The sequence below is a fragment of the Balaenoptera borealis genome (assembly GCF_965194805.1).
Source record: "Balaenoptera borealis genome assembly, chromosome: 15".
NCBI classification, from domain to species: domain Eukaryota; kingdom Metazoa; phylum Chordata; class Mammalia; order Artiodactyla; family Balaenopteridae; genus Balaenoptera; species Balaenoptera borealis.
In genome coordinates this window covers 71158516-71180414 of record NC_138871.1, presented here as the reverse complement: position 1 = coordinate 71180414, position 21899 = coordinate 71158516, and the positions used below count along the sequence as shown (strand labels likewise).

Below are 21899 nucleotides of genomic sequence, written 5' to 3'. Positions count from 1 at the left end.
TAATCCAAATTGCTCAAACTGAGTTGGGCTGACCCAGGCCCAGCCACAGAGGTTTAAAGGAAGCCACACGTCCCCTTTTTGAGTTAGGTCCCAGACCCAGGGTCTAGAGCCACAGCTGAAGATGAGGGCCCAGGAGGGCCAGTGCACTGAGCCCAAAGAGACATCTGGAAGGCAGGAGTTTCTAGGGCAGCAAATTTAACCAGAGGTCATAGAAGGCTGACCTGAAAGCTGAGGATGAAAGGGACCCTGCTCTTTTCAGAGGCCAACGGGGTGTGAAAGAAGATTCCCACAGGCTAGAAATTTAGGGTGGACAGGCCCCTTCTTGGAGAGCTAAGCCAAGGCAGCCCTGGACGGGGAAGAAGCTGTCACATGTGGTCTGCTCCTCCCGTTACGCGTCATCTGCAGATCCAGTGACCAGGCCTTTATGCCCTATGCAAGTCACAGGTGGGAAAGCATTTAGACAATGACAGAGGCACCCTCCTGCAAAGATTACCTCTGTTTATCAGTCTCTTGGATACTTTTTTTCAACTGGCTAACTCCAACCAAGTGTACTGTCAACCAAGCCACATTTCTTTATCACATTTGTAGGAAAATCACAAGAGGTGATGTCGGAAAATTGTTCAAAAGTGATCAGACCTTAGTCCGGCTCAACTTGGCCGTGGCAGCCCACGATGGCTGCTTTCTCCCCTGAGCACCACGTACCATCTGCTCCCTGAGCCACGGCAAGTGCTGCTGAGCACCCACATCAAAGCTGCCCCTTCACGTTACAGACAGTGCATCCACGCTAACCCTACCGTAGTCAGTGCCCGGGTCCCCTCCAAGGAGCTGACCTAAGATCAGCGCGTGTGCGCGCGCGTGTGCGCGTGTGTGTCCCCTTCCTAAGATATCCTCTGTGTGTATGTGCATGTGCATGTATGTATAACACTTCATTTTACAAAAACTGTAGCATCCTATATATACCAGTCTAGTTTACCAAAGTAAGACAGATAAATAGGTTAAAAAAGCCAATAGCTCTATAAGGCTCACAATTAATATCACTAATACCCAGTACCCTATACCATCTCTTTACCCCTGCTCTCCAGAGGCAGCATTTAAAGCAAAAATTTGCTATTTCTCTTGGTTTTTCCTTAATATTTGCATAGTATTTCTAAAGACAGTGCTGATACTGCCGTTTATTGGTATTTTTTTTCATTATAGGCTTTATTTTGTGCCCTCTTACTATTAAAAAAAAGAGAGAGAATTTATCTCTCTCTGTATACTACTTCTCCTTCCCCTAACCTCCCAATATAAGATGATTTGCCTGAATCAAAATTCAGTGTTTATGTTATTATTATATACATATTATTTTTATTTATATATATTATTACATATTATGTATGTATTATTCAAACATTGCTCACAGCTGAGTTCCCTAGTGCAACGTGATTACATTTTTCTTTCTTGCAAGACTCTTTGTTTTTCCCAGAATTAATAATCACTTTGTCTTCCTTTTGCTTAGGTTTCAGTGTTTCTATCATTATTTCATCCCCAAACTTTCTGCAGAACTGTAAAGTTCCTCTGAATATGGTTATACACATTACACCACCTATAGGTTCATTTTGTTTTCTTGGGGGCACCACTCTTGGAACCCCTAACTCTTTAATTCTAATCTGGACTCATTGCTTTTCAGGCCTGCTGCATGCACCATTATCATGGGCTTCTCTTCACTGTCAACTTTGTAATCCCATTGTGTTGACATCCTCTGTTTCCTGGTTCCCTTGTCTTCCTTTTTTTTAGTTTACTTATTAATTCTAATGGAGGCTCCAGAAGCTCCCTGAGACAAGGCGCATGAGGCACATGTGAGGAGCCCTAGCGATCCAGAGAAGACCATGTGAGAGTCTTTGAACTTCCTGGATGGAGAGAGAAGTAGGCATGCTCATGCTCAAGTGGTGAGAAAATAAATTGGTACAGGACAATCCTGTCATCCCTGTCAACACTTTAAACATACCCACCCTTTGCCCAGGATTTCTATAGCTAGAAATCTCTCCTGTGGATTTAATCTGACCTGTTGGATAAGCTCTTCATACATAAATGTTTGTTTACTATAGCATTCTTGGTAGAACTAAAACCCATAAACAACTTAAGTGTACATTATGGGGGGGGGGAGTAAAATAAATGATATATCTTTTATAGGGAAGAATGCTCCTTAGCCATTAAAAAGAATGAGGCAGATCTCTATGTGCTGTATGTAAAACTAGCCAAAATAAAAACTTAAAAAAAAAAAAAGGTCAAGGACAGTATGATGCTTCACTATAAATGGGCAAGTGCTACAGTATGAATGGGATAAAATTTTTGAAGGATACTTATGTAGATCTATCTATGAAAATTTTTTCTGGAAGCTTCGATGTGAAAGTAACTGTGAACAGTGGCTATCTTCAGGGAGAAGGCCTGGGAAGAGGAGGGAGACATTTACTTTTCACTTAGAAGTTTCTAGGCTACTTCAATTTTCTAGCCACGCTCACATATTACTTTTAAGTTTTCATTTCATTTTTATTCAAGTGTTCCTTTTTAGAAAATATCAATAAGGGATGTACAGGTAGTAGGATATTGGTTATTTGGAGTTTTGTCATATTTTTCTATATTTCAAAAAGTGAGCAAATATTCATTTTAAAGTGAAAGTGATGTAACCCCGTGACTGTCCCTGGTCTCTGTCACTCCCTGTGCCCCCGCCACCTCTCAGCCCCCATCTGTGCCTGGGGAGTCTCATGCTTGTGGCAGAATCACTGCCCCGCCTGGCACCCTGACTGGGAAGTGTGGCTTCCAGGCTGGGCTTGATGCTGCGGAGGTGAGTCCAAGCTGAGACAATGAGGCGAGAGGGCCCTGTGGGTCTAAGGATGGTCTCCTCACCCCAACCTCACCCCACCCCACCCCAATGCCTTAGTGAGCTCCTTTATTCCTCTAACAAGTTTTTGTTGAGCTCTTGGCCCGGGCCGAGCGCTCACACATCTCCATGCCGTCTACTCCCTCCGCAGTCCCATGAGGGATCCTCGTGATGGTTGTCTTGGCCTGGAGCCTTCCCCACTGGCCATCACCTGCATGAGAACAGGGGCTGTGGACTGCTCACCCACACTCCCAGTGCTGGGAGGCACTGAAGCAAAGCTTGGGAGGGAAGGGAGGGCTACGAGAGAGTCAACAGCGCATCAACTTTACCCAGCTAGTGGATTATGCAGCCAAATGGGCTTCAGACCTGTTTCCTAAGTCCTTTCCTCCTTTTGCTCATCATCCCAGGGAGGCCCTGTCCACCTCTGTGATTCTATGAAGAAACCTTGCCTTGGATCCCATAGCAACCTAAGGCCTGACTTTTCACTCAACTGTAGTCAGGCCCTGGGAATCGTGACCTTGGACCCTCGGGGCTGGGGTCCGTCTCTGCCTGGCCACTGCCAGCCTCGTCTCCAGGACTCTGCGGCTCTAAGCAGGGACCATACTCAGGGACCAGAGTGAGGCTGTACCAGGGCAAGACTTCAGCTCAAGGGGAGGGAAAGGGGGCCCCCTCTACTCACCACAGGATTTCATCTCTGGTCAAGAAGGTCAAGGCCTGCAACAAACCACAGAGAGGTGACCTGCCCACTCTGTCCAGCCCTGCCCTGGCCCCCTGGGGAGTGGGGAGCTTCAGGGGTTGATGAGAAAAAGCTCGTGCTCTCATTGCACAGCCAGGAAACGGAGGCTCCCAGCCCTCGGCAGTGGATACCTGGGGTGGTGCAGAGGAGGTAACGGTACCCCACCCTCCTCCCCCATCTCTGATGGCCTTGGGAGGGAGCACGTTGGCACAGACCTGCAGAAAGGATCGGAGACAAGGCTAAAACCCTGGGCTCTGGAGCAAGAGACAAATGGGAGAGGGGCCCTCGGAAGGCTGGTCCGGGTCAGATGGATGTAGGTTTAGCAAAGGCCAGGGCCACTGCAAGTTTTCCCACCTGCTTCGGGAAGCTTCCACCTCTGCCCAGAATCTCCTGCCTGATCTACCCACCTGGTATTCTTCCAAGTCCTCCCAGTGCATCTGGTACCTCAGACATTGCCCCATGCCAACCCCACCCTTTTCTCTGCCAGCAGTGGAACCTCAGCCCCAAGGGCTCACCAGCTGTGCACCAAGTGATCGGTTGCCATGGTGACCTACATTCCGCCTTCTGCCCATTCTACCTGAGCTCCTGAGTGGGCAAAGAAACAGATTCTTTTGGTTCCCGAGGCTAACAGACATCACTCCCAAAACAGCAAACAGAAAGGCAGCCCAATAGCAGGTTTGAGAGTCACACTGTTGGCATGTGCCACATGCTGACAAGGCATGTGATCTTGGGCAAGTTAACCAACCTCTCTGTGTCTTAGTTTCCTCATCTATAAAATGGGGATGATGATCACGGGATTGCTGTGAGGATTATTTGAGTCAATACAGGTAACAGTGCCTTGTACATAATAAATGCTTGACAGGTATTAGCTATTAGAACCACGCCCCAAGCACTATGCCAGGCGTGGGGACACAGAGATGAGTAAGCATAGACTTTGACATCAAGAAGGGGCCCAAAGAGCACAGAAAACGGCATTCTACCCATCCGTCAGGTCCCTGGAGGAGTAGAGGGCACAGTCAAATCGGGATAATATGAAGAGGGTCTAATAAAGGGACTCTTCAAAGGCAAGGTCAGGGAGTGTGGAAATCACCCAGGATAGCATGGCATCCGGGTTAGAAACCACAGAGCTGCTACCAGGCCTGGACCAATGCATATGGAATCAATACCCGCATGCCACGCCCTCCTCTTCCTCTGATCTCCTGTGCGGACTGAGAGCAGAGTAGAGAGTGAATCTGGAAAGACGGAGAAGTCCAGCACAGACGTCAATGTTGCCCGCCAGGAGGGTCCTCCCGAAGCCACCCCCTCCCCTACTCTCAGTACCAGTGTCGGTTTCCTGGTTCGTGTACCCATGTCCTTCCACATGCTCTCCTAGGTAAACATCCCAGGGGCTTCCTGATAGAGCTAGTTTATCTCTCTGGAAATGCAACTGCTCATTTTTCTTCATCTGCCCTCCACAGAGATGGAGACTGGCAGAAGAAACCCAGGAGCTCTTAGTCCTTATTTACTGGACAGACACAGGTAGAGTATCCACAGTATGTCAGGTGCTTGGCTTGACCCTGGGGAGAGATAGGTGAATGTGGTCTCAGCCCTCGAGGGATGAATACTTGCCCCCCCCCACACCCCATGGGAGATGGAGTAGATGTCATCAGAGAGGTAATATGAGTTATGAGTATTTAGAAGAGGAGACCGCTGGATGGGAAGTCTTCATGTAGGAGGTGGCATTTAAGTGGTTGTTATAATGTCGTGGTTAAGAATGTGGGCTGCCTGCATCACTTCTTGCTGCATCCCCTTGGACAAGTCATAAAACTACTCTGGCCCTCAGTTCCCTCAGCTGTAAAATGGGAATAACAAATCCCTACTTTATAGGATTATTGCAAGGCTAAAATTAAATGATAGATATATAAACCTCTTACATAGCAAGGTACCTGGCACATGATGAGTTCTCCGTAAAGGGTAAACAATATTATTACTTTTTAAAGTTGGGCCTGGAAGAAAGTGTAGGATGTTAGCAGGCAAAGTCAGTAATTACATCCCATCTTCTGGCAAACCATCTGAGCTTCTGTTCTCATTTATTGAGCAGCTTCTCTCATCAGGTTTGTCCATAGGAGCTGTCTCCTGTGCTCACAGAGCCCTGGGAAAGGCCTGAAGCTGGCGAGGTTCAGTAATGCTGTGGGGTCACTCAGCTGGCCAGGGCCAAGGGAGGATCCGAAGCCTGGATTGCCGTTGCAAGCCCGGGGATCCCCACAGCGCGGGGTGGGAACCAGGGGAGCTGCCGGGCCGCACCCCAGAAGGCTGTTTCCTCCTCAAGTCTCGCTCAGCCCTCCTGTCCCATGAGGTGCAAGTGGCAGCGCTGCTGGCATGTGCCTTTAACACCTCGTTGACACTTGCTAAAAGGAGAACAAAAACAAACTAGAGGGAATTCCCTGGCGGTCCAGCGGTTAGGACTCCTCGCTTCCACTGCAGGGGGCACGGGTTCGATCCCTGGTGGTCAGGGAACTAAGATCCCGTAAGCCGCGCGGCTTACTTAATCAACTTTTTATTTATTTTTTTAAAAATTAATTAATTAATTAATTTTTGGCTGCGTTGGGTCTTCGTTGCTGCGTGTGGGCTTTCTCTCGTTGCGGCGAGTGGGGGCTACTCTTCGTTGCGGTGCGCGGGCTTCTCATTCCGGTGGCTTCGCTTGTCGCGGAGCACGGGCTCTAGGCACGCAGGCTCAGTAGCTGTGGCTCGCGGGCTCTAGAGCGCAGGCTCAGTAGTTGTGGCGCACGGGCTTAGTTGCTCCGCGGCATGTGGGATCTTCCCGGACCAGGGCTCGAACCCGTGTCCCCTGCATTGGCAGGCGGATTCTTAACCACTGTGCCACCAGGGAAGCCCCTCAACTCTTTACTGAGCCCGGCAGTGAAGACAGAGTGATTAAGCCAAACAAGGCCCTGCCCTCATGGAGCCAGATGCCCATAGGAAAACCAACATCCCTTCGCTTGTGATAAGGGTTATGAAAGAAATAAAGCAAGGATGGAGAGGGGGTGGGGCTGGGGAGGTTTCCTGAGGAGCGGCCATTTGAGTATAGAGACCTGAGCGATCAGGAGGGTGAGCCAGGCTAAGTCTGGAGAGTTTTCCAGACCCAGAAAGCAACAGCATCCAGCTAGAATTTGACGACACTGTTTGGTTTTCCTTATATTTGTTTATATTGTTCTTTCCATTTTGAAACTGATGCAGGTTTGCCATTTCTACCTGTGATATGTTTCCTTTATAAATATATCTGTTTGATGAAAAGAAATAGGAGCCCATCTAGAGAAAAATATTAAGTAAATAATTAGACAGGTGGTAAAGGAATATGCCAGAAATCACAGAGGTGTTTCTCTCTCATCTCACACACAGGTAACCAAGGTTTGCAAACTCTGCTACCCTCCTCTCTCCTTTAGCTTGTATCCCCTCACAACTCCCACTCCCCAATCCCTGCCCACTCCACCCCTACACACAGGCTCTCATCCTAGAGAGGGTTTTCATCGGTTCCTACAAATAACAATAGTAACAATAAGAATATCACCTTACATTTGCATCGCTTTGTAATTCCAGAATGCTTTTCTATGTGCCATCTCATCTGCTCAAGAAATAAAAGCCTATGCTCCTTTAAAAAAAAAGAAAAAGAAAGAAAAATTCCCCATACAATTCTGCCTTCAATGCACTAACCAACAAGCATCCCTACCCTCCTCCAGCCTGTCAAATCTCTCAAACTCCTCTTTGGCAGGGGTTCTGAAAGGGGTGTAATTGAACAGAGAGCAGGCCCAGGCATGCCCCGACAGTTCTGCACACTTCCCCTCCAGGGTCCGTCCCTACAGGAATCCTCTACGTGGGACAAAATGCATTCTTTGCAAGGTTTCTGTCACCTGCCAATGAACTCCACCAACTGTTAAAATTCTAACCCCTGCTCTGACCTTGATTTAGATGCCTCTTCAAATTCAAAAAGGGCTGAGAAGGAACTTGTATCCAGAATACACAAAGAATGCTAAGAATTCAACAATAAAGACAGATAGCCCAACTAAAAAAATGGGCAAAGGATTTGAATAGACACTTCTCCAAAGAAGATATATATGAACGAGCACATGAAAAGAGGCTCACCATCATTAGCCATGACGGAGATGCAAATCAAAACCACACTGAGATATCACTGCACACCCACTAGGATGGTGAGGACGAAGAGAAATTGGAGCCCTCCTACACTGCTAGTGGGAATGTTAAATGGTGCAGACACTTTAGAAAAGAGTTTGGCAGTTCCTCAAAATATTAAGCAAAATTACCATATGTGAAAAACAAGACAACAGGCCCAAAATGGAGTCACTCATGCTAAGCCCCACATCACCAAACTGAAACTTAATTACAGTTTCAGCTCTCCCAGAAATGGAATCTTAAACCTGTCACTAGTGAAGCCTGATAGACCCCTGCCATCCGTTAAAGGAAGTGACCTTGCGACTCCATCTACTTTTTGCCACTGTACCTTCCTTGTTCCCCCTTCCTTCTGCCTATAAAAATCTTTCCTTTCGTACAGCTCATCCAAGCTCCTTTCTGTCTGCTAGATTGGATGCCACCTGATTCATGAATCCTTGAATAAAGCCAATAAGAACTTTAAAATGTACTGAGATGAATTTTGTTTTTTTAACACATATGACCCAACAATTCCACTCCTGGGTATATATCCAAAAGAAATGAAAACATTTGTCCACATCAAGAACTTGTACATGAATGTTCATAGCAGCATTATTTATAACAGCCAAAATGTGGAGACAGCCCGAGTGTCCATCAACTGATGAACATATAGATAAAATGTGACATATCCATACAATGGATCATTATTCGACAATAAAAATAACTGAAGTATTGGTACATGGTACAATGTGGATGAAGCTTGAATATGTTATACTAAATGAAGGAAGCTATTCGCAAAAGGCCACAGATTGTATGATTTTGTTTATATGAAATGTCCAGAATAGACAAATCCATAGAGACAGAAAGTTAGATGAGTGGTTGCCAGGAGCTAGGGGGAGGGTAGTATGTGTGGGAGGGGTTACTGCTAATGAATATGGGATTTCTTTTTGGGGTGATGAAAATATTCTAAAATTAGATGGTGGTGATAGCTGTAAAACTGTGTAAATACACTGAAAAATACCGAGTTGTACACTTTGAGTGACTTGTATAGTATGTCAGTTATATCTTAATGACGTTTTTACTACAAACAATTTCAAGGAGTGTTTATGTCCTAACTTAGTGCCTGGCACATAGTAGGCCCACCATAAATTTTATTAAAGGAATGTGTAAATGATATTGGGTTTTGAAATAGTTTCTGATCTATTTCCTCAGCCTGTGGGTCTTGTAGCCCAGGGGGGCTCCACTCACTATAGTTATTCAGTGCTGGGGGCGAGGAGAGATCTTGCTCAAGTAAGTCACTGCCCAGCTCTGAATATCAGCTAGGCTTTTTTTTTGAATTCCCTGCAACTGAGCAGACTGGAAAGCCATCCTCTGTCTGGAGAAAGGATTTTCTAAACTCCTTTGGTGTGGCAAGAGGGAGGTCTGGGGGTTGCAGATCCTGGTCTCTGTAGGGGCATGCTGGCAGGCAGGAAGAAAAATGGTGGAAGTCCTGCCCTTCTCGTCTTGGGGGCAGAGGGGATGAGGAAGGTAGTGAGGACCCCTGGGTGCTGAAAATCTTGGCGCTCGAATCACCCTACTGCGAGGCCACTGGGGGCTGGGGGAGGGGTCGGGGGGCTGCACACCTCTAGAGGTCTGCCTGATGGTCTCAGCCATTTCCAGCACAGTGCAGAGCGAAGGTGCCCCAGTGGCAGGGGAGGCGTGACCGCGGTGGGGCTCCTGGCCTCCCTGGCCATGCAGGGGACCCTGGGGCACAGGGAGAACATCAGAGGAGCTGAGAGCTCAAGCAAAGACCTGGCCAGGACGCAGAGCCCAGTAAGGCACTTTTCCAGAGGCAAATGGGACACCATGGACCCCTCACAGTGCAGGTCAGCACATTACCCTGAAGGCCAGGCGTGACAGTCGTGCCTCATTGGACCCAGACAAAAATGCACAGAACAAGCACGGATCCAAGGAGGCCTCCCCATGGCCAGGTGAGCCTGCTTCGTGCACCCAGATACCGACTTAGGGGAAAGAAGGGGTGACAAAAACCTGAAACACTGAATATTTACACAGAGAGACTGGTTCATCCAAAGAGATTGTTTAAACCAGTTCTTTAGTTTCCCATTTATATTGTCTGGGGGAGAGTAGGATTGTGATAGCAATGCGGGTGGGGAGCAGGGGGTTTGAAACAGAGTAACTCTTCAAATAGATAGAATATTTATATGGGAAATAGTCATTCAACTTGGAAGACACTGAAGTATTATTAACGGTAAGTCTAGGGAGTGGAAGCTTGAGAGGAAAATCCGGGCAGTTTTAGATAATAAACTCTCTTTTCCTTGCACACACCAAGGAAAGCCTCCATGGCCAGGCCAGGAGGAGAACGCTGAATTAAGAGCAGCTGGAGGGGGCCTGGGAAGCCAGGGGGAGCTCAGGCCTGGAAGGGTTAGTCCACGGGCCCTGGTGACCTTCACCAGCCAGACGAGCTAGGCTGGAGCCTGGACACTGACAGCGGGGGAAGGGGGGAAGGGTAGGGAATTCCAGCCGGGCACACCCCACACTGCCCAGTGCCTTCAAGCGAGACAGCCTCTCACCCCGCCACACGTCACCTTCCCGGTCATGCTCATCTCAAGGGCAGTTCTCCTGTCTCTGTGTCTGGCTTCTGGGATGAGGGTGGGGCATGGGCCTATGCTTGGAGAAGACAGAGCCTCCTTACAGATGAGTAGGGCTCCCCAGGTGAGGTAGGAAGCAGGTAGGTACACCTGGGCACAGTGCAAGTCTGACACTAACTATCTGGTGTTAGTGCCGCCTTCACCAGTGAAAGACACAGTCCTCCACAGGACTCCCCTCACTTCAGACACCAGCTGCAAGTTCTGGGGTTCCCAGGCCACCTGCACTTCTGCTAAGTGGCCACTATTCCCTCAGGTCTGATAATTCGCTAGAACAATTCACAGAACTTAGGAAAGCGCCATACTGATGACTACAGTTTTATTATAAAGGGTGCACATCGGGACCAGCCAAATAAAGAGACACATAGTGTGAAGTCGCAGAGAGTCTCAAATGTGAAGCTTCTGTGTCCTCAGGGTGCATCACCTTCCTGGACCACTGATACGTAACATGAACCAGGAAGTGCTCACCCAAGCCTGAGGTCAGAGTTTTTATTGGGGTTTCATCATGCAGGCATGGTTGACTGAATCATCAGTCATGTGACTGAGCTTAATCTCCAGCCCTCCACTCCTCCACAGCGGTCGGGCTGACATCAGCTGGCTCAAAACCCAACCCTCTAATTGCATGTTTGGTCTTTCTGGCACAGCCAGCCCCCATGCTGAGTCATCTCATTAGCATGAGCTCAGACATGGTCTGAATAGCCCACCAGGAAGAGTGAAGACACACATTCCTATCACTTGGGAAATCCTGAGGGTATAATGGTTACCTCCCATGAGCCAGGGACATAAGCCATCTGAATTCTTTATTATACAACACTAGGAAGTCTGGAGTGGGGTTGGGGTACAGTCAGAGAAATGGAGAACTAGATCCAATCTTTTGAAAAGAAAGCGACCCCTTCCTCCCCAAAGGAAGAGTGAAATTTATTTGGGAGTTAAACAGATTTACCCAGAGGAAGAATGTGGACAGAGAGTATCTTGAAATTTAAATCTTCGTGTTCTTTTCTACCTTCTCATAAGAGACATTTTTTTTTTTTTTTAGTCTCCCATTCACATTGCCTGGGGATAAAGCAAAATTGTTATGGTATAGGAAAAGAGCTAGAACCAGCCAATGTTCCTTTTTTTTTATGAACAAATCAGACTTCTGAAAATCCAAAAGGAAGGCTGAGGGAAGCAGAGTCCAGAGTTCATAAAAGGACAGAGAAGAAGTATTATGCCACCAGAGAGGCAGGGCAAGGGTCTCCCAACTGGGGCCACTGCCACTGCCAGGCCTGGGGAGCTCAGAGCCTGCAGACAAACCATTTGCTAACTGTTGAGGGAGCACTGCTCACTGCCCGAAGAGAAGAGGCACACGAGCGACCCGCTTCCTCACTGTGGGCCAGGAGCTCCATCACGGGTCCAGCCAGCTGTCACTCAAGGAGGGTCCAGCAGAACATTTTGTTTCCCAAGGCTCTGCTGAACCCCATCTGAATTGCCCAGGTGGACAGACGCCCCCACCTGCATTTTCAATATCCCAGGACACCACAAAGCTCCGCAGAAAAGAGGGTGGGGGGCCTGGCCACTCAGAGGGTGGAGGACTGGTGGGGGGATGGGAGCCCCAGCTCCCGTTCTTGCGTGGGGCTGGACCGTGGTGCACCTGCCCCTTTGCGACTTGTATCAGATGCCCTGGTGACCCAGGTCCCACTCTGACTTCTGGGGCTGCTGCAGGGACAGGTCTAAGAGAGCTTGGTCCATCCCAGAGTGTTGCCTGAAGGATTCTCCTTGCGTTTTCTGTCCCAGGACTGCTCTATCAAGAAGCTTCCTCAGCCTGCGGGTAAGCACAGCCCAGAAGTTCAGGGTGACGCTCCCTGGGGTGACTGTCCACCCGTCAGGCTGGGAACTGGTGGAGAAAGGTTCCCACGCCTGTGCTTCTGAGCGCCAGCTCTGGGAGGTGCTCTGTGGCTTTTCAGCAGGGCCTGATGAGGTTATAGCCCTTGAGACAGAGTGATCTGGACACACACACCCCAGCTGGGCTTTTCCTCTTTCTCCACCTCTCTCCCTAGCCCCTCACTCCTGCTCCCTGGGATGGGTTCTCAAGTAACCCACCTGCACAAAAGTCCTGGTTTCATTCCTCCTTTCAGGGACACCTCGGTGGGGCACCCATGGCGTCGTTGGGAGCCTCTGGGGGGCGCTGCCCTGCTACGTGAGAGAAAAAGGACACTCCAAAGACTGCATTCTGATTGGAGCAGTCCTGAATTTTTAGTTCTAAATTCCAATAGACTAACCTCAAAGATCCCCTAGTTGGACCCCTTCATTTTACAGTAGACTCGGAGCCCGGAGGAAAGTCCCCTGAGATCCCGTGGGGAGCGGGGCAGAGCAGGGTCTGGAACCCAGCTCATTCCCTGGTCTCTTCCCTCCCAACAGGCCTCTAAAAGCTGCTTGCTGGAGGTCATTGAGCTGGTTGAATGAGATCCTATCTGTGGAAATGTCTTGTAAACTGCGAAGCATTATAAAAATGCTATTTGTCATGATTTGTGCCAGACCTAGGACTGGAACCCAGATCTGCTGGCTCCCCGGCCAGCGCGTTAAGCCCAGCAATAAGAAGTTGCATTAGACAGCAATTTAGAATTCCTTATTTTTAGAGTCACGCTCTCAGAGACTCTTGCTAACTAGCAGCCCCAGCCCAGCCTCCCTCTCTCTGCTGGGCTCTCCCCGCACAGTGTTCTGCTGGGAGGCTGGCTGGGTGTGCAGTGCCAGCTGACCTCCATCTTTTATTCTCTGATTCAAAAAACTATTCACAAGTCCTCTAAGATGTCTCAGGGACTTTGCTGGTGCTGAGGACATGGTGGTGACCAAGACAAACATAGCCCTGGCCTTAAGGAGATTGGCATCTAATAGGGGAGAAACGTAGGCAGTAATCACTTGGTTAACTATACAATTGTTTCTGTGCTGGTGCTGTGAACAGAGTGCAGGACACAATGACAACACCACCAATTCTAAGGGTCAGAGAGGCTCCTTGGAGGAAGGGACATTTAGCAGAGGCCTGAAGGATGGACAGGAGAGAAGCAGACAGGAGAGGAGAAGAGTGTCTCCTGGCAGAGGAGCCCCCAGGGAGAAAGGAGCGCAAGGTGCTGGCAGAGTTGAGAAGGGCCTAAGGGTGGAATGTGTGTCAAGGGCAAGAGTCAGGCAAAGCGAGACTGGAAGTTGGGTTGGGGTAGAACTTGTGGGCCCGGTGGCTCCTTGAGGGTTTATCTTCAAAGCTTTCCTAAAAGCAATGGACGTCATTGAAGGGTGTTATGCTGAGAAATGACATAGTCATATTTTTGTTTTCAAGGGGTCATTCTGCTCATAGGGTGGCTGGCGAACATGCTGGAAGGAGGCCAGCCTGGCTTTGGGGAGGAATGTGAGGAGACTCCTGAGAAACGAGGGAGGGGAGCAGTGCCGGAACAGGGCTGCGGTGGCGAGAAGGACAGAACTAGGTGAGTTCGTGTGACATTTTAAGGTGGAATTAGCAGCAGTGAGGATTGGAAGTGGGAGGGGAGGGAGTGGGGATTGCTAATGGTGACCCTTGGATTTCTGACGTAAGCAGCAGGGTAGATGGAGGACATGCCCCTTCCTGAGCTGGGAGCCTGGGGGAGGGACAGGCCTTGGGGAAGAACATGACTTTGGACGTGTTGAGTTTCTGTGCAACAGCCTCCTGGAGATGACAAGTGGCAGTCAGATACATGGGGCTAAGAGCTTAGCGCAGAGCTCCGGGCTGGAGACAGACATCTGGAAATGTCCAGGCATAGGTCATAGTCAGATGTCATGAATGAGATCTGCCTGGGACCACAGTGGGGATGGAGACAAGTTCCCTGACCTCAGGGAGCTTACCTTCTAATGGAGCAGGTAGAGGATTCCACTTCTTGTAATATCAGAGTGGCTCTTTCGAGACCAGTTCTCTCACCAAAAATAAGCTGGACAAAATCCAAAGGCCGTTTTTTTGCAGCCATTTGTTTGAAAGGTCAAGATCCCAGGGAGATGGGAGCATATGGAGGTGACATTTGGTGCTACTTTTCCCCTTAAGGTATCCCTGGCTCGTGAGCAGCATGGGGCCAAGAGGCTAAAAACCAAGCAGAAATCAGTGGAGAAGAAGCTGAGAACTTGAGTTAGAGATTTTGGCGATCTCATAGAGTAAGGAAACAAATTTGGAGTTCAAAATAGCCAGACAAGTAAGACCTGAGGGCCAAGATGTCTGGGAAAAGGGAGGAGAAGAGAAGCACAGTAGGTTAGTTCACAATTCCCAGGTCCTCTTCCCCGAAGGCACTTGCTGATTCACAAGCAGCATCCGCCCAAGTAGTGAAGGGCTGAGCGGAAAGGACGGACGAGAGACTAGAAAGTTGAGCGGAGTTTTGGCCGTAAGATGGGGCTGGGGAAGCAAACTGGGAATCAAAGGCCCACCCAAGAGGAAGGACCCTAGAAAACAACCCAGGCTCCCAGGGAGAACCCCAGAAGGGTGAGGCGCTAGGAGCCTGGGTGAGCCAGAAACAGAGCAGCCTTCAAAGTCTGACCTCCAGCTTCAAGCCAGCTCAACCCCAGGCTGGATTAAGATGGCCTTCCGACGCTTGAACTGCCTTCCAGAAAACCAAATAAATCCTCTCTGATGAAATGTAACATCAGTCAGAGCCAAAAATGTATCTCCATAATAGAAACAGACCCACAGGTGATCCAAATAGTGGCGTTATCTGATGCAGTACAGATTTTTAAATCACTGTGATTAAAATGGTCAAGAAAATCGATGACAAGATGTAGACTTTCACCAGAGAACTAGAATCTATGTATGCAAAAGAATCAAATGGGAATTACAGTGGCGTGGATAGAATTTGGCAATTAATATCCTTGAAGAACAGCTAACAACCTTCCATTGAGCCAGGAGGAAGGGCACCCCAGGGGCAGGTAAGTGCCCTGTGAAACCCCACAGGTAGCAGCCTGCAAACAGGGTGGAGGGTGGGGTGTTCGGCTGGCAGAGCCAGAGGCAGCATTCCATGCAGGAAATTCAGGGAAGGCCAGTTGGAACTGCATTATGCTCGAATTTGAATGTTGGATGAAGAAATTAGAATTCCGTTCTGCAAAGAGTGAACAGTAGTTCTGTTTGTCTGTGTCTCTAGGTTTACTTTGCCTCAGGGTCAATGTAGGAAAAGTTTAAAAAAAAATGACATAGTTTGCATTTTTTTTTAATTACTTTTTTCAAACATTAAGAAATTCAATATCTGCACCAGTACTTAAAGCATTTTTAATTGTTTCTCCATCCAGGAAGAGTTTCATCTTCTGGGCTATTTTTGTAACACTCCATAACAAGCCTATATTACAGTTTCGGACGGTAGCATTGAACTTTTAAACAAATTTTGGCATTGAGCAAGACCTTTTTTGGCTAGTTTATTTTGTCCTTCCTTTGCTGACCTTGTAAACTACTTAATTGCGAAATGTGGTTTGTCTCAGAGTGCCTCTTAAACATTGTATTCTTTAAAATAGAGATTTTCCCATTGCTTGGGAGACCAACAGCCATATCCTCAACACACTCATACAACAAAGCAGGGGTCCTCACTTCCACTTACTTAGAGACATATGGTTTTCATCAGCCACTTCTCTCTTCTTGGCAGAAAACCTGGCAAAGGTTTAAGTTTTATTTAACAAATAGCCCACCCCTCTCACATCAAGCCCCTACTTGCTGTTCTGTCTCTTCCGCCATCCCAAGTGACCCTGCCTCCTTCTCCATACCCAAAGTGTGCCCTCAGTCCCCTGCCAGGCAAACCCAATTGATTGAGTCACCCACCTGCCAGATCTGGTCAGTGGAGCTCTGAAGCAAGAAGTCAGCCCGAAGGCCTCTGGAAGTTGGAGCTGACCAAGCTGAGTGTGAACTGTCTTTCAGAAGAGAGGGTTCCTGAAATTAGATCGGCCGGCCAGCTGGGAGCTCTTCCTCACTGCTACAGAGAATGGGCAGCTGATGAGACTGAAGTTCAGGGGTTGAAGACCACTGCCATTTGGGTTGTCCTGCCCCCATTCTGATCCAGTGGGGAAGCCCAGTGCCACCCCCTTACCAGGCTCCCCCACCTTCTGTTCCCACCAGTTCTTACCCTTCCTGGTGTCATTGTGAGGGAGCTTTCTAAGCTGGCAGCAAAGTTTGTTGAACCCTCAGTCCGCCTGACCATCCTTCCCCTGGAGGCTGGCTGAGCCTCACTGACATAAAAATGGCCAGAAAGAAGTACCTGAGTGCTGGTAAGGATGGCCCTAGACTAGGTGCTGAGGGACCCAGGCGGTCCAGCATGCTCACCACCACCATATTTACTGCAACAACTGACCATTTCTGCCTCCAGACATACCCTGAATCCATGCTCGTTTCTCCACCGGTGGAGGCAAAGGCTGTTCCTGGCTCCTGGCCTTGGTGGTCCAGGATGCTGGGGTTCTGAGGGGCTGGAGGGAGGCCAGTGTGGTTGGGGCACAGTGATAGAGGGAGAGTCACTCAGGATGAGGCTGCAACATTGGGGAGACCAAGCTCCATTCGGACTGCTTCCCTTCAGGGCCCAGAAGGCACTGGAGCTCTGATTTAGACAGATGAACATTTCCTGAGGCTTTGCATCAGCTGGGTGCCCCAGTGGGTGCTGGGGATTTGCCAGGGCTCACCATTCTTTGACCATGTCACACACTGTGAGACCCTCAGCCTCATAGAGACAGAGTGACCCCAGGCAAGCAGCAAGGCTCCTAGGACCTTGCTGGAGGAGGGAGAAGAGGGACTTCCTTTGGTCCCCATGGCTGGTTCTCCAGCTTGGGGACAGCAAGCACTGGGAAATAAGGGCTTGGGTTATTTTGAGAAGGTTTGTGTATTGGGGTCATAGGGTAGGGCTCTGGAGGTGCTGACAAGGGAGGGGTGCAGCCAGAGGGGGAAGGATATATCAAGCTAGGCGGGTGGGGTCAATGGAAACATCTCTGGGCTATAGTTAAATTTGAGCAGCAGGAAGGAAAAAGCTGTGATTTAAACCACAAACGAAATTATTCTAGCACTTCTGCCTTCCAAGGGGGTGGCCTAATTCATATCAAAGTGATGATGAATCTTTCCATGCCTACGGAGACGGGTAGCAGAAGGAGTTAAGACCAATAATTTGATTGTGTTAAGGGCAAAAGTAATTTTAAAACTGGTCCTTAATGTTTTCTGGGCAGGCAGAGATTGGCCCGGAGGCCGTCTGGGCAGAGGGTGGGGATGAGCTGCTCCACAGGGGAAATGATGCTGTGGGAGGCGGGCTCCGGTGGGGGGGGGGGGAAGGGGGAGGGGGAGTGAGGCTGGAAACGTACTGGATGCTGTGGGGGTGGGGAAGAGCAAGGGAATAGCTGATATGCACCTTTAAGGTGTTCTCCGTGCGAAGATGCAACACGGCTCTCCCAATTATATGTAGGAAAATGTGTCACACACTCCCTCTGCTAGGGCTACTTGGGGGAAAATCAAGGGAAAGGATCTATGTTTTACATGTGTCTTGACATGGGGCAGAGAGAAGAAAACAGCTTCAGGGGACAAAACCATAAAAAAGAAGAAAAAGGGGGAGAGAAAGGAAGAAAGAAAGAAAGGGAGAGAGGGAGAGAAGGAAGGAAGCAAGGGAGGAAGGAAGGAAGGGAATTAATTCAGTAGAAACAGTTAAGAGGGTATTGGGAACAAATCCCCCAAAAGTCTTGCAGGAAACCCCGGATTTCCCTCTACTGTGGGTTGAGAGTTTGATCCATTTTCCCTTGGATATTCAAAGGCAAGGTGGCCCTCATAAGGCCATAGGACTTGGAAACACCCTACACGGTAGACATAGGGTTTTAATTTTGTGTGTAACTTACTAAGTAATGAAGAAGAAGAAACTGAGCAGGACCTGGTGAGGGTTTGAGCAGCCTCTAAAGGGCATTGAGGAGATCCATCAACTAGGAGTTTAAATCCAAGCCTGTTCTGTTGAAGGCAGGTCCTTGGCTCACTGTAACCAAGGGGGTTATGGAAACCCTTGTAGTATCTGGAAGGAAGTGGGCTCACTATTCCCTTCTACACACACACACACACACACACACACACACACACACACACACACACTCACACCCCCTCAGATAATGATAAGGACAGGTTTGGCCCGAGTGTCTCCCTGCCGCCTTCCCCTTGATGTTTCTTGAAGCCTCTTTTAAATTATGGATCAGCTCATTAACGGCCAGTTAAGATGACTGAGTGGTTCCATCTATATTTCAGGGAAACCCTGGGATCCTTTTGGCCAATCATGAGGACACACTCCTTTCTACCTTCCCTTCCACTTAGAAACTGAAGTTATTCAAGGTGCTGGCCTCTGAGAACTCCCTGAGGTAGAACCAAGTTGCTTCATTCTTTGGAGAAGTGTAGATACCTCAAATCATACATTGCTATGACCAGGCTCACCCAAAATTCCTCCCCAGCACTTGATCCACAGGTATCAACCTTTTATCTCAATTTCTCTAGAGCAGATCCCATCATGTCCTTGACTGAAATACAACCCTGAGAGAGAAGGTCCTCCAGGGACACTGGTGTGCACATCTCCATCTAGAGGAGGATGACTTGCAGGGAGGGGTCTAGAAACCATCTCAAATGTCAAATGAATTGAGGATGTTGAGTCTAGGGAAGAGAAAGTTAGAGAGAACACACAACTGTCAGTGAGCATTCTCTCTTATGAGCAAGAGAAATGTGACAAATAAGGTTAAATAAGAAAATAAAATTATTGGCTCATGTATTGAATAAAAGGGAGGATTGTGTAGGCTTCAGGAATGGCACAGTCTCTGTTTTCGAGAAGATTGCAATCAGCTCTACCCTACTCAGATGGAATAGGTTCCCCACAGGAAAGAAGGGATCTGTTACCATAGGAAGGTAGAAGAGGTATTGGCCAGACAAAGACAGCAGATGTCCAATCCAGCTGTCTACAAATTTATGAGATATTCATTTGGGTTTTCTTTCTATAGCTTAATATCCTTCAGTGGCTCACCAGGGCCTACAGGATAAAGTCCAGTTCCTTCAAATGACTTACAAAGCCCTCCAGGGAGCTCTGCCCCTGGCTCCCTGTTCAGCTGCCCCTCCTACCACTCTCTGCCCAGATCTCTCCCCAAGGTACCCTTACACCCAGAGCCAGGCAGACCTCAGTCCCTCTGCCCAACGCATGGGCCAAGCTCTCTCCTAATTCTCTACACCACAGCAAAAGCCAAGTTAAAAACATTGCCTGAAATCTTATCCTATCAAGTATCCTATCATTGTTCTCAGAAGTCGCTCTGCTGAGAGCCCACAGCCCTGAGCTAACTTCAAAGTTCTTTTCAAGCCCACTCCCCACCTCACCCACAACTGCCTCCAGGTGGCCAGGAATAAACCTCGTCCCACCATCAGGCGTCTTCCAAGTATCCCTCTTCCTTGGAGTTCAGGTCTAAGCAATGACCCCACCCCCAACCCGGCTCCTGGAAGTAGTTTTTCCCTCTTACTCCCAGCTGAGATCTGCCTCCCAAGCCCTCTTGTCCTGCCCCAGAATTTGCCTCTTCTATGTGTTACCGACAATAGGACTATCAAAACAAAATACCTGCCAGGACATTTTCCAAAAGTTAGAACGGTCAGGTTAAAACAGCACTTTGGGAGGGACACCAACTCCCAAGTCTAGATTGGGCTGTGCCAGGCCCAGTTGGGTTTATTTGCAGAGTTGTTTTCTCCAGTCTAAGCTGAAGAAGTGAGCACTTCTCTCCCACATTCTTCTCCATCTCAGCTTCTTATCTTGTACAAACAACTGATCCCAGAGTAACACACACCACTTTGCAAGAACACACCAGTTTCAGGCATAGGGTAGTCTGATTCCAAATTAGGAGATGGTGGTGCTCTAAATAAAACAATGTTCAGAGGCAGACTTCTACAAATCATTCAATGTATATTACTAAAGGGTATTAACATTTTAGACTAAGAAATCTCCTTTAGGACCCCATCAGTGCTTTCCCATTCTCACCAAGAATGATGGGTCATTGCTTTATATTAGCATAGCTAAAAGGGCCAACTCAAGTGGGACATTCAAAAACAAAGGAACATCTTCCATAAAGCAAATTTTAGTCTCCATCCTAAAAGGCAGACAGCTTGTAATTCTGAAATGTCATTTTTTTCCAGCTTAAAAAAACCCAACTTATTATAAACTCATTATAAAGTAATTTTATAATTCCAGGACAAAGGATAACAAAGAGAGAGATTGGGTGAAGGCTGATTTCAAAGTCTTGTCATGGGAGCCCTACTGAGACATCCAATCAAAACAAAAAAATTATCAGATATGGGAATTTCCCAAACCTGTTCCAAACAGTGAAACATTGCATATTTGTTTTAAATTTTATTTTAAAACATAGCTAAGCTCAAAAGCAAAAAAAGAAAATTTCTAGACACCAGAAATGAAACAGAAACCTATAGCCATAGAGGGTCAGAAAGGACAAACCCCAAAAAGAGTTAAGAGAAGGCAATAGTGAAATCACCCCAAAAGAAGCCTTAATAATGCAGAGCACTTACAGGACACTTGTGGAAAATAACTCCTATTGAAGATGAGCTCACAGACGAAAATTATAAAATATATGGGGAGGTCCAATGCCAAGATAGATATTCCACTGGCCCAACAAATGGGATAATTCACACCAGAGGAACTACAGACTAACAAATGATTTGACAAGGGCCTTAAGAGTTTAAAGAGATAAAGAAAGGCCTATATAACAAGAGTAGAAAATTATGAAAGACAAGAGGATTTGCAATCTTTGACTATAATTGTGCATTGTATATTTCTCTTTGTAGTTCTATTTCATTTCATACATTTTGAAGATTTATGAGGTGCATATACACTTAGAATTACTATGTTCTGTAGGTGAATTAATCCCTTTATCACTATGAAATAACCTTCTTTATCCTTGGAAATAGTCTTTGCTCTGAAATCTGCTTTGTAAGATATTAATATAGCCACTCCAGCTTTTTTTTGATTAGTATTAGCATGGTATATCTTTATCTAACCTTTCACTTTTAACCTATTATGGCTATATTTAAAGTGGGTTTCTTATAAACAGTATATAGTGGGATCATACTTTAAGAAAAACCCAATCTCATAATCTATGCTTTTAATTGGGGTATTTAGACAATTTACATTCAATGTGATTGTTGATATTGTTGAGCTTAAATCTACCATTTTGCTATTTGCATTCTATGTGTCCCATCTGTTCTTTGTTCTTGATTTCCTCTTCATTGAGTTACTTTATGTGTTTTATGATTCCATTTTATCATAGGTCTACTTTATTCATAGGATATTATATGATATTTATTTTATCATAGGTCTACCTCATTCTTTTTAACCCCAATATAGCATTCCATAATATGGATGTACCACAGATTATTTAACTACTAATAGAAATTTAAATATTTTTTCAGTTTTTAAATATTACAAAAAATACTGCAATTAACATTTTTATGCATGTCTCTTTGTGCCTTGAGTATTTCTGTAGAATCAAGTCTCAGAGGTGAAATTTCTAA

General features: G+C 47.3%; 1 protein-coding gene across 7 annotated transcripts in view; it reads right to left on the bottom strand.

Annotated features, from left to right (window-relative positions):
• Positions 1-21899, bottom strand: part of CIB4 (calcium and integrin binding family member 4) — a 97923-nt gene that overhangs the window by 43892 nt on the left and 32132 nt on the right. For 4 of the 7 annotated variants that reach the window (XR_014234867.1, XM_082357056.1, XM_082357058.1 and 1 more), the window contains exon 3: positions 3540-3574. The exons of 2 other annotated variants lie outside the window; for them this stretch is intronic. Coding sequence is in view for 1 of the 5 variants with exons in the window: in XM_082357061.1 (XP_082213187.1) it covers positions 3540-3574; positions 4004-4057 (89 nt within the window). In the remaining 4 variants the exon portion in view is untranslated. Of the gene's footprint in view, positions 1-3539; positions 3575-4003; positions 4073-21899 lie in introns of those variants that run through there. One more of the 7 variants, XM_082357061.1, reaches the window with a different exon arrangement.